Source organism: Xiphias gladius, chromosome 8, assembly GCF_016859285.1.
Source record: "Xiphias gladius isolate SHS-SW01 ecotype Sanya breed wild chromosome 8, ASM1685928v1, whole genome shotgun sequence".
Taxonomy (NCBI): Eukaryota; Metazoa; Chordata; class Actinopteri; order Istiophoriformes; family Xiphiidae; genus Xiphias; species Xiphias gladius.
In genome coordinates this window covers 10,138,458-10,150,587 of record NC_053407.1, presented here as the reverse complement: position 1 = coordinate 10,150,587, position 12,130 = coordinate 10,138,458, and the positions used below count along the sequence as shown (strand labels likewise).

Below are 12,130 nucleotides of genomic sequence, written 5' to 3'. Positions count from 1 at the left end.
CAAGAGAAATGCCTGTTTTGCTGTGTGGTTAATTGTTTCTAAATAGTAGACTGAGACATATAAAGCATCAATAAATTCATGGACAGTATATTGTCCCTATAGACATTATACAGTACATTTCCTGTTCAGCGGCATATTATCCTAGTCTAAAGACATAAGGTCAGTAAACACTGTAAATTATATTAAATGATCAAAATCCCAGTCTAAATTTTCTCTGGGGACATTTTACTCGTGGTTTACTGATGGTTTATTATTCTAATAATTTTAGCATTGACTGCATCTCTCCCCACATTCTTTTTCTTGCTATAATTAATCAAATCAACAATGCACACATTTTTAGACACGCTCAAATTGCTTGTCCAATTTCCTTATTCTTCCATCAGCTTTCATCAATGATGGATGCCCCGCTATCCATCTTCTCTTGATCTGGTGGTTGTTTTGCATCTTTAGATGCTTTTATCTTTCTGTTTTTACCATGCCTGCTATCCAGCCTTCCATTGGAGCACTTCCACTTCCCTGTCATTCCCATCAGTACCTCCACTCTCATGATTTTTATTTTGGTCCCATCATTCCTTTAGGCCACCAACCTGGCTCCCTCCTCCACCAACAATGCCACCCTTTCCTTTGCAAGTCCTGATGTCTCCATACTAAACTACCAATCTGCACTCTACCAGCCCTCAGCTGCCTCCATGGCAGCCGTGGCCCAGAGGAGCATGCCCCTGCAGCCGGGGGCTCCTCAGCTCTGCGCAGCCCGCCCCGACCCCTTCCAGCAAGCGCTCATCGTCTGCCCACCTGGCTTCCAAGGTAAGCAGGTCTGACCAGTCAGTATGCATTAGCACAAATGGATGGAGTGAGATGTGTGGTGATCTGTGCAAAATATAATATCTTAGCCATGAGCACCTGCAGTAGAACAGACTGATATGAGGATAACATACAACAGTAAATTAGTTAAAGGTTAAGACCAGCATTTGCTTGAAGCATTTATCTGGTACCATAAATACAGTTCTGTAGTCAGTTTTAGTTCTGTATCTGTGCCCAGACAGTCCTCTTTTCTTTTTTGTTAGCTTTTTGTCTTTTTGTTTTGCAGCTTTAGCCTAGCACCCCACAGACACTGTCCATACAAAGGGTGATTCAATGATAACTTGACATGGCAATTAATCATTTGAAAGGAAATTTAATATCTTTGTGCAATGCTTACTCACGCCCCTTTTGTCTCCTCTGTGTTTGCACTGGGAGGACAAGAGAGTTCCAAGGCATTATTTTTTTTGTTTATTTATTCTTTCTGTGGAGTGAGTGATAAAAAAATCCATTATCAGTAACTGTTTTTATACTATTGCCATGACTACTGTTTTTTTGTTTTTCTCAGTAGCATTGTTATATTTGAACATAGCAGGAGGGTTTTGAAATCTGTTGAATGCAGATAAATCAGCTTGCACATCTAAGCTGTTACCTGATCTCTCTTAATTTTGCAGAGAGCATGGTGTAGTTTATAAGTGACAGATGTGGAGAGTTCTGCTGTACTTATTTGTTGACATCCTCTGTGCATGTGCTTTATTTGTGCACAGGGCTGCAGGCATCCCCTTCCAAGCACACAAGTTACTCTGTGCGGATGGAAAATGCTGTTCCCATAGTGACGCAGGCCCCTGGTGCCCAGCCTCTGCAGATCCAACCTGGCCTGCTTACACAGGTAGGAAGATTTTTGAGTATCACAGAGAGAAAACTAATAGAATTTTGTGGGCCCTAACAATAACAGTGCCTGTGAGACTTGGAATTGCTCACATCCAAACAAAGCTCTCTGCATCCGTTTTTTCATAAGCCTTCACTAAGAATAGTATCTATCGATGGAGGCTGGAAATCACTCAGTGTTCGTGAACCTGCTCCTGCTGGCAGCTGTTTTTTCCTGAGCGCTCTTCTGTGCATTGCTCCCTGCCTCTCTCTCCTCGTACTCTCTCCCCCTCGCTCTCGCTGCTGCCCCACTCTCCTGGAGGCTGAGGCTGCCACGGTCTGATGCACACAAAGGCAGGAGCCGTTCACACAGAGAAGGCCATCACTGGAACCTGCACAGTGGAGCCGGAGCTTTAGCTGCTAATACACAGTTTGTTGGAAATAACAGAGAGTGACTGTGCATCACTCTCCCTGCACACACACAAACACACCGTAGACCACTTCCATTGCCACACCACCTCTTTCCCTATGGAAATTTCCATGAAGGCTTTAAATATCCCTGAGAATCCAGGGAGTTTGAAGCGCTCCCTTATCTCCAGTTAATCATGCAGTAGGCAGGCAGGCAGCAAGCTCCGTGTGCGTATGTGTGCGCGCGCCTGTATTTCTATGGCGGGTTAATCTGTCAGATACCAAATGGTGATTAGCTCCAGGGCTGGTTCCAAGTCAGGCGCTCCAAATTACAGGCCTCAGAGGATCCTGGAAGGTCAGGGGAAGCTTGAATGAGGCTCTGCATGACCAGAGAACTCACAACATCACCAGATTCATGGATATGATTGATCTATCAAAGGAAAATAAATAATACAACATGTCTTATTAAGAAAAACACTAATTACGTTAATGGATATATCAAGTGTGGATCACACATTGCTGCCATGCTCTGCAGGTGTTCACTGTAACCTCTGTCTGCACAGATGTTCAATAAAGACAGGCAATAGTTAACGTAAGTAGATGGTTTATATAGGCCAGCGAGCAGCGCACCTAATAACTGGGTGTGTGTGTGTTTTTCCTCGTTTATTCTTTTACTGTGGGAGGTCTCACAGGCTTGACTGAGGCCTTGTTTGCCATCTTGGTTGCATTCTCAACACCTGCGCCTTCACCCGCTCACTGTCAACCCTCCTGTCCCCTTCACCCACCTCAGACCCATGCAAGTTTACCCACGAGCTCCTTTGGGTGCGGAGAGGGAGCAGAGTGAAGGAGGTTCCAAAGAAAGGAGGCAGGGAAACCAGCAGGACCTTTATCTGGAGCAGGAATGCAGAAAATGTGGAAACAATTGGGGAGTGAGAGCTGGGGCTTTCAAAGCCCTGAGGTGACAAAGGATTTTCACCCGGGGAGTGTAGGTCGAGGTGGGAGGTGGTGGGCCGCTGATAGTGATGGTAGGCTCTGAGAAGAAAGAAAACGGCTCCTTAACTGGGTTACCATTTCAGGGCAGACAGGCTGGTTACACAACGCAGATGCCTAGTGAGAAAGGCATGTAGAGTGCCAGGAATGGAGATAGAGTGAGCAGGAGCAGGCGGAGCAGGAGATGGATGGATGTATTAGTGTCTCTTAATGGCATGTTGATAAAAGGCCTTGGATGTGGTCTTTGGATGTAAAGACCATCTCCAGCTCCAGAATGTTCCATTAGAGATGTCAGTCATCAGTGCACAGACAAGGCAGCTCTGCATGGCCGGCAGATGCCCCCCTGCAGCACTTCAACTACAGCCTGGTTGGTTTGGGCTTTGCAGCCTACCTTAGACAAAGACAACTCAACTTCCACAAGCCTGCAGCCGTTGTGTCAGAATATAATGTGTCAGAATATAATGGGAACACACAGAGCAAAACACATACACAGTAAGATAAAGTTAAGATGAAACATAAGGTAAAAATAAAGTTACCATACTATATGCACAGATTACCTGCTTAGCATTTTGTATGGGGCCTCTCTCTCTCTCTCTCTTCTCTCTCTCTCTGTCTTTCTCTACCTCTATTTAAACGTGTGTGTGCTGCAGCACATACTGATGCGGTTGTAAATAGATGTGCAAATGGTATTAAAGGAACAATTTATTAGCCCTGCCATTAAAGTGCTAATCAATAGAACTGCATTAAACTATTAGGGCTACGCACACGGTAACACACAAGCACGCTCGGGCATGCATGCAAGCACACTCATCTTGGCACATCTTGGGGCATATTATGCCTGATACTCCTCCTGCTCTGCATCAGAAATACAAAGTAGCCACTTTCACAGCAGCCTGAATAGGCCTTTGAATTTAACTAGAACATAGGTTGATTTGACTCAAGTCAAACACAGGATCACGCTAGCTCGCAGACACACACATAGGCTCAGTCACTCATACACAAGCACACAAAGAAAAGAGCTGCTCTGCATCTTTATTAAGTCATGGTCTTATCTCTTTTGTCAATGGATGTCTCCTTGAAGCTGGCAGAGTTCATTTTGCATGCCCGGCAGCAAGTTTACACCAGCTGTTATGCACTTTTGAGAAGATACAGTAATCTATCACAACACCCTAAAACTAATCAGTCAGGTTCAATGAGTTTCTTTTGTTCATGCATCTATAAAGTTTGAGTTAAAAGATGCAACAAAATTAATCATTAGTAACATTGCAGTCCCATGACAAACTTCATAAAACAAATTAATAAAATTCACGTTTTGTTACGAGAGCTGACTGTTTTTCTGTGTCTCCTCTGTATGTCCCTTCAATCTGGACTCCTGGTTTTCTCTCCCTCTTTGTTTATCCCCGACTCTGTGTTCTCCTACCTCAGCAGGCCTGGCCCAGCGGCACCCAGCAGATCCTGCTGCCTCCAGCCTGGCAGCAGCTCACCCACACCTCAGTCCAGCACGCCACTGTCATCCCTGACTCCATGAGCAGCACACAGCCTCTCGCCAACTGGAGGTGAGCAACGCTGCTTTCTTACTTTTAACTGCTCCCAGCCAATTTCAACCTTTTCTAATTAAGGAGAGTACTTTGATGTCTCAGTGTTGTTGCATACAGTTTTTGAGCCTACCTCTCTTCTCACACAATTTAGCAGGATAAATAATTCCAACAGGTTGACACTTGTCATTTTCAAGCTTCAAAATCAAAGCAATTTGTAAAATTAAGTTTATACACATAATACCAGGGGTAAGACTGCCATTCAGGTCAGATAAATTGATTTCAAAGGCCAGCAGTAGTTATATGGCCTTTATAGGTCAAAATGTGCAATAGGAATACAGTATGGCACAGGACTGATTGACCGAAGAGTCTGCACATCCCTGACAGCTTGTCCTTTATCTTCAGTGAATCACAGTCCCCACGTGAACACTGGTGCTTTTTTTTTTGAGAGCAGACTTACCTCAGGGAGATGGGATATATGTACATGTAGAGACATCATGTCAACTGTAGCCTGTCACTGCGATGGCTTAATAAATGGATGGATAGATGGGAGAGGGCAATCTGCAGGGAGATAAGGAGGATGCAGGTATATAATGAGTATGTGTGGGGGGCAGCTAGGGCCATGTATGCTCAGATCCATTCAGAGCTGTCCATCTGTGACCAGACATCACTACCCCCTTCCACCCCTCCACCCCCAACCTTTTTGGCCAGTGGCAGCTTTGTTGTCCTCTGAGAGACGATTAGGAAAGTGTCGCACTTCCTCTGCAGAGCTATCGCTCCACAGCTGCTGGTGTCAGCTCCTCTGCCCTCCCTCTTTTGCGCTCCCCCTCTCCTCCTTCGGTCCTCTTCAGAAAAGTTAGCTGCTGCCACCCACTGGCTTCTCTGGGAAATACTTATCCATCCTTATCGCATTCCCTACCAAGGTTTGATTGATTATCCTTATATATCAATGTATTTTTCAGCAGCCCATGCATTGATGCCTCACTTACAGGTTTCTAATTGTTGTGGTAACTTAAAACTGTGTTATGTTACAGGAATTCCCACCCTCATGGCAGCCATTATAATCCCATCATGCAGCAGCCAGCCTTGTTAGCTGGCCACGTCACACTCCCATCCAACCAGACGCTCAATGTGGGAGTGGCACATGTTATGAGGCAGCACTCAACCAATAACAGCTCCTCTTCCAAAAAGAGCAAACAGCACCAGATGTCTGCCAGGTACTCTTTAACACTCAGGTGGCTCTATAAATCATCACCCTGGCAGCTAAAGAGCATCACAATAAGATCATGATGTCTCATAGTATCTGTGCTTTTTGCCCTCCATAAGAAACTACCACTATCTCTTTCTTTCTATCAGGAACATGTCAGCCTACGAGGTGTCATCCTCCCAGGCGGTGCTGTCCCCGCAGCGCTCCAAGAGGGTGAAGGAGAACACGCCCCCGCGTTGCGCTGTGCTACAGAACAGCTCGGCCTCCAACTGTCCGCCCCCACAGCCGTGTGGGGGCAGCGGGTGGGGGACTAGCGAAGCTGAGCAGGCTTCCAGCACCACCCGCGACCTTCAGCACCAGCACCACGTCCCCAGACAGACCATCATCATCCCTGATACGCCCAGCCCTGCAGTCAGCATCATCACCATCAGCAGCGACACAGATGAGGAAGATGACCACAAACAAAACAATAGGTCAGTTTCAGGTTTTTGGTAATTAATGGGATTCTTTTCATACACACTAAGAGGTTTGTTTAACATTGGGGTCATAAGCTCTCTCATTATACTATTAATTGCTGCTGGTGTAAGAGATTTGCAGGCTTGTCATTGTGATTATAAGTTTCCACAATAAACACATTACAAAGGGGTGCGAATTTAGATCAGCCAAGATAAAAGCTATACGAGCCCTTTCAGAAACATTGGCATGCATCTGTTTTGACTTGGCAGGATAGAGATATGTTCCCACCATCGCCAGCAAAACTAAGAAGCCAATTTTCTGACATCTTATTTGTACTGTGATCTCATTTTGGGTTTCAAACTAGTGTATAACATTATATAGGCATTTTCAGTGACACATCTTTGTGTTTCTGTAAGCTCGTGACTGTTCGACAACAAAACATGATTTAATCTAAAGTCATAAAACGCTATCTGGGCTATTCAAGGCCATGGGTAATCTCTGGGGGGATAGTGTTTTGTGACAGTTGATCAAATAAGTTTTATAGCCACAGAGCCATTTATCAGACAAACACGATGACATGTCAGTGACAGCACCCTACTGGTTTGATATGCTATAAGGAAACACAAAGCAAGTGATCGTGAGTAGGAAGTGACAGAAAGTTAACTAGCAATGGTAACAACAGATTTATAACTTGCAAAAACAAATTAAATGTATGTTTCCCATTAGAGTAATGTATTTACTTACAGCGTCAATACTTGGCTGCATGACATATGTTCAAAAACAGTACAGATAATTATAGCTATAGTAAAAAGTCCTCTTCTGTTTCCTTCAGCTCATCTTCAAAGCAGAGGAAGAATGTCATCAGTTGTGTGACGGTCCACGATTCACCCGACTCTGACTGTTCAAGCAACAACAGCCCCTACACAGTAGAATCCAGACCCCCCAACAACAACAGCTACGACACAAAGACCACTCTACTGGACAACTACAACAATGGGAACCCCCGCACCATCATCATCCCCCCTCTCAAAACCCAGAACAGCGAGGTCCCGAATGAGTGTGAGCGCCTGATGCCAGGTAAAGGAAAAAGCCTCGTGCCATAGCTAGTAACTATTACGTTGTTGGGTATTAAAGATGCTACTTCCCAATTAACCAAACCTGTATCCTCTTCTGTTCAGATGCAGTGAACCATCAGAATTCAGCTTACAAGTTCAAATCCTCCAATGGAGTGGTGTCTGGCAATAATCACGTACCAGGGGGTGTGACTGGAGGCGGATCCTACCGACAGCAGCGCTCAGGGCCACACCCCCTCCAGCAGCAGCCTCTCAATCTCAGCCAGGTATGGAGAGACATGAATTATCACTGTCAGTGAATTAATATGTGTGTAAGAAACCTCAGATCTCCAAATTCTCAACTTTTTAGGAACATTTTTTACAGGAATAGTTCAACATTTTGGGAAACAGATTTATTCACCTCTAAATCTCTTTCATCTCCTCTTCGAAGGCCCAGCAGCACATGGTAGCGGAACGAAACGCAGGTCATCGGCGTCAGCAGGCCTACATCACCCCCACCATCGCCACTCAGGCCCCGTACTCCTTCCATCACAACAGCCCCTCTCACACAGGCAACGTCCACCCGCACTTGGCTGCCACACACCTTCCTAGCCAGCCCCACCTCTACACCTACACAGCCCCTGCTGCTCTGGGCTCCACCGGCACCGTGGCCCACCTGGTGGCGTCACAAGGCTCGGCACGCCACGCAGTCCAGCACGGAAGCTACCCACCAAGCATCGTCCACCAGGTCCCCGTCAGCATGGGCCACCGTGTGTTGCCCTCACCCACCCTGCACCACAGTCAGTACCAGGCCCAGTTTGCCCACCAGGCCTACATCAGCGCCTCGCCCGCCTCCACTGTCTACACTGGATACCCACTGAGCCCCACCAAGGTCAACCAGTACCCTTACCTCTAGAGAAGACACTGACTGACACTGGAGAGGCTGACCCGGCACTGCTGCTTCCTCCCCCAAACCCAACGGCCCTGAGCCCCGTCAACATCCAAAACATCCTCTCCTCAACCTCAGACATAAACAGAGACAGAGGAACATGCAATCCTTATGAAAACTGTCACGTATAACTTGAAGATATAACGACAGAGAGAAAAAGAAAAAAAAAAAGATTCATAGCCTCTCTAGAAGGGAAAGATGGGGGTTGAATTTTGGAGGGGTACAGTTCAAGATGTATTCTTTCAGTTTTGTTTTTTTCTTCCTGAAAGGGCCAGTTTTTGCTTTTATTTGTCTTATCTTTGCTTTACTTTATGAGGAAAGTAATGTCTCTTTAGTTTCACAGGGAGGTTTGAAAGAGGCCTTTTGGGACAGAGGATGTTTTCTGGTTTGTTTTCTTTTATTTTCCCCTCTTAAATTTGTGAAGCGACTGTTGAACAGGGGTTACTGACTGGAAGTTTGGAATCCCAAGAGATTTGGGAGAAGGTGAAATACGGAAACCTGCTGCTCTTCAAAGAAAAAAATATTGATGGCCTTGAACTGTCTTAATATTTCCAAATCATTCATGGTGTGGGGAGAAAAGAGAGGCAACTTCCCCCACTCCACCTTCTCCAGTCGAGGAGGCTTCTGGAAATATAACCAACAGAAGACAACAAACTTTTTAGTGTATTTATAGATATTTTTCCTTTTTTTTCACCTTTATGATGATACTTCAGTTTTAGCTAGGTGTCTTAGCTGGGCCCCGTTCTTAGAATGTAGCAGTCTGCACCTGTTTGTTTTAAGATTTTTTTTCTGATACCAATAGATTTATTTGTTTCTCTTTTTCAATGTGATTGCACAAAGTGGTTATAATAACATAGGCATGTACAACGTGATTGTCTGTGTGTGCTACTGTCAGCCATGCGTGTGTAGTCCACCTCCTCAAAACCCTCTTCAGTCTTTAGGTTTTGACCATTGTTCCCTCGTAGTGCCTTACAGATATAACGACACAGTTTACTTGGCTTGGATCCTGAAAGCCACAAGAGACTATAACTATACTTAGAGAGACACGTTTCCCTGGTTTGACATCCTAGTCGGGGCAGTTCTAGCTCTCTTCCAGGTGTAGGCTCAGCCCTTGCTGTTTCATGTCCCTAATGACAGCTTACTATAGATGATGATGAAGATTAATGTCAGAGTTGGTATCACGCTGAGCTATTTTATGATGTGTGCATGAGATAACTTGCCTGGGGTACTTAACCAAAGTCACAGATAAATTCTTTGTTACATTTGTTCTGGATATTAATGTAAATATGAAAATGTACAGTATAGCTGTAGCTGTAAACCTCTAACACAGTGGCACCCAAAATGTGGCTCCGGCTCTGAATATATTTGTTTTTTTAATCACACAAGGGAATTCATGCTACGTGATTACAGCGCAGAGATATTAGCTCAGTTTTCATGTGTAGGGAGTGAGTTACAGTACAATGTTTGCGACACAGTAGAGCTTGTTTTTTTTGTTTTTGTTTGTTTTTTTAAGGTTAAAAGCTAGTCCGAAAGAAGGGCCTGACAGAAAGTGATTGCTGCCATGAGGGGGATTCTGTGAGGCTAGAGACAGCCTGGCTGCAGGGAAGAGACAGATTACTGAGGGTTGTTTGAGAGAGCTACTGTGTAGGCACGAGTGAGGGGGCTGGTTGAAAGCATAGGGTCAGTTTAGGTAGGGACTGTGAAGGGCAGGGTGAAACTCTCTATCTTAAATGGGACTAAAATGATAGTAAGTTGGCACTGAGCAGGTTGATAGTAACACTGAGCCCGGGTGGTTGGTAGGAGCCGAAGGGGCACTACCTTTCCTGAATGCACATCTAGAATTCTGACATGGATACTTTTGTTTTTTGTTTTTTTCTTTTTTTTTTCTTTTCGTTTTTTTTTTTTTGCTGTTGCTGTTTGTTTCTCCAGCAAAGATAATTGGAAGTTATTTGTTGCGTTTGAGGTTTGGGTAGCATCGCGGAGCTGCAAGAAAAGAGCAGAAGGGAAATTCCACAGCATACACCTGGAAGGGACCTTTGTGGACGATTTGTTGCCACTGTCCATTTGTCTTCGAATCAGATACACCACAGACATCGCCACGCCAGCCAGATGTGATACCTGAACACTTAGAGAACCAATAGGGCTGTCGCTTTGTGTGTTTGCTGCTTGATTTAACAGATTTCATTTACTCTTGTAGCCAATGATACAAATAATCTCCTCTGTTCATTTGTCCTCTTGAATGTGGGCACATCAGAACTGCTGGTGGTTTTAGTGAAAGCCTTCCCCTCTCCTTCTTGGTATGCCATAGTACTTGCATCTGAGGTGTTTTTGTTTTAACTTAACATTATCTTGAACTTTTTGACATGGCTGTAGTACATGTTGTGTTTATTTTTAGAGATTGTTGCAATAATTCTTGTGGATGTTTTATCAGAGTGCGTGCGTGTGTGTGTGTGTGTGTGTGTGTGTGTTTTATTATATGTCAGGCTCATTTCTCTTTTGTAACCTGGGGGTTGATGTAAAGTAATATTTAGTATTCCGTGAAGGTGGGTGCACCTGTGTAAAGTGTTGCAACACTGCTGTTGATAGTAAGTGTTGAGTTGTTCCAATGGGGCTCTTATAGAGACGTACTTGGCTTGAGGGTGCCACACCCCAGAGTGGTCCTTCATCCTGGTACTTCTTTCCCCAAAAACTCTCCACTCCCCGTCAGCTCCAGCATGCAAGCCTTGGGTCCGGGCACTTAAAGATGTGATTACATAGTACGTTGCTGGTTACATCATTCTTCTCTGTTCCATTGTTGTCTTTTTATTTGATATGATTTACTTAATTTCCTATAGGTCATCGGGGCCTAAGCACACACGCATAAGGGAGATGATTTTCCATTGAAAACTTTTGGCTCCTCTGTTCTGAAACGGACTACTGAAACATTCCACTGTTTGAGGGAATTTGGTGTTACCCATGCTACACTGCTGTCCTGTCCCCACTCTTGTCAGCACGGGGATAGTGTTGTCACGCTCTGACTTTTTCACTCCTCCCACCAAAGAATTAAACAGATTGACCATGTACAGCACAGCACAGTACAGTACAAGCAATCCTCTACAGCGTTGCTTGAGCAGATAGGCAATAACTTCTGGTCATGTTGTTTTACCCCCAAGCAAGTGCATGTGTGTCTAAGATGTGCAAGTACACAGGGAGGATTTAACATACTTAATGCATACAGCACAGTCTTTACTTTGTTTAGAATCTAGAAACTCAACTATGAGAAGCACTGCAGTCTGTTTTACTTTCATTGCTCCTCACACTTGGCCCCTGTCTAGACTGAATGATCAATAATTACCTAACCTTCTCCAAATTGTTTTATAAGCCAGTTATTTTTTACGTTGTTCATGTTGTAGCTTTATTGGTGTTGTAAGAAGAGGAATTTGTAAAAAAAAAAAAAAGAAAAAGAAAAAAAAAATTTAAAGATGTTTGTTTTACATTAGCGTGCCATGATGGAATAGAATGACCTGTAAAAATGAATTAATCAAAAAAGTACCAACTATACCTTTAAAACCATGGTCACCGTGCAAAATGAATGTAATATGTGACCTGCGAAATCTGAAATGGCTTTAGATCTTTCTCAGTGGGTGACCATTAATTTAATTTCTACACTGTTTGTGGCCATGCATGATGCAATAATTATACATCAGATCTCCAGCAAAATCCCATATGAGACAAATAATGTCAAATGACCACTGTCCTCATGATTAGGGGTTATAGAAAAATCACTATTTTCTCACATGAAACATCAAATTAAGAGAAGCCCTGTATGTGCAACATTGCGAAAAAACACTTGACGTGTATGATACTGTTGTCTATCACGCTGTCGCGT

General features: G+C 44.2%; 1 protein-coding gene across 1 annotated transcript in view; it reads left to right on the top strand.

Moving 5' to 3' along the window:
• Positions 1–11,716, top strand: part of hipk2 (homeodomain interacting protein kinase 2) — a 69,378-nt gene extending 57,662 nt beyond the window's left edge. Inside the window, exons 8-15 of the mRNA XM_040132406.1 lie at positions 579–804; positions 1,566–1,687; positions 4,489–4,619; positions 5,633–5,815; positions 5,955–6,278; positions 7,094–7,338; positions 7,440–7,600; positions 7,765–11,716. Coding sequence (XP_039988340.1) covers positions 579–804; positions 1,566–1,687; positions 4,489–4,619; positions 5,633–5,815; positions 5,955–6,278; positions 7,094–7,338; positions 7,440–7,600; positions 7,765–8,229 — 1,857 coding nt within the window. The 3' untranslated portion in view covers positions 8,230–11,716. The remainder of the gene's footprint in view (positions 1–578; positions 805–1,565; positions 1,688–4,488; positions 4,620–5,632; positions 5,816–5,954; positions 6,279–7,093; positions 7,339–7,439; positions 7,601–7,764) is intronic.
• Positions 11,717–12,130: the final 414 nt, after the last annotated feature.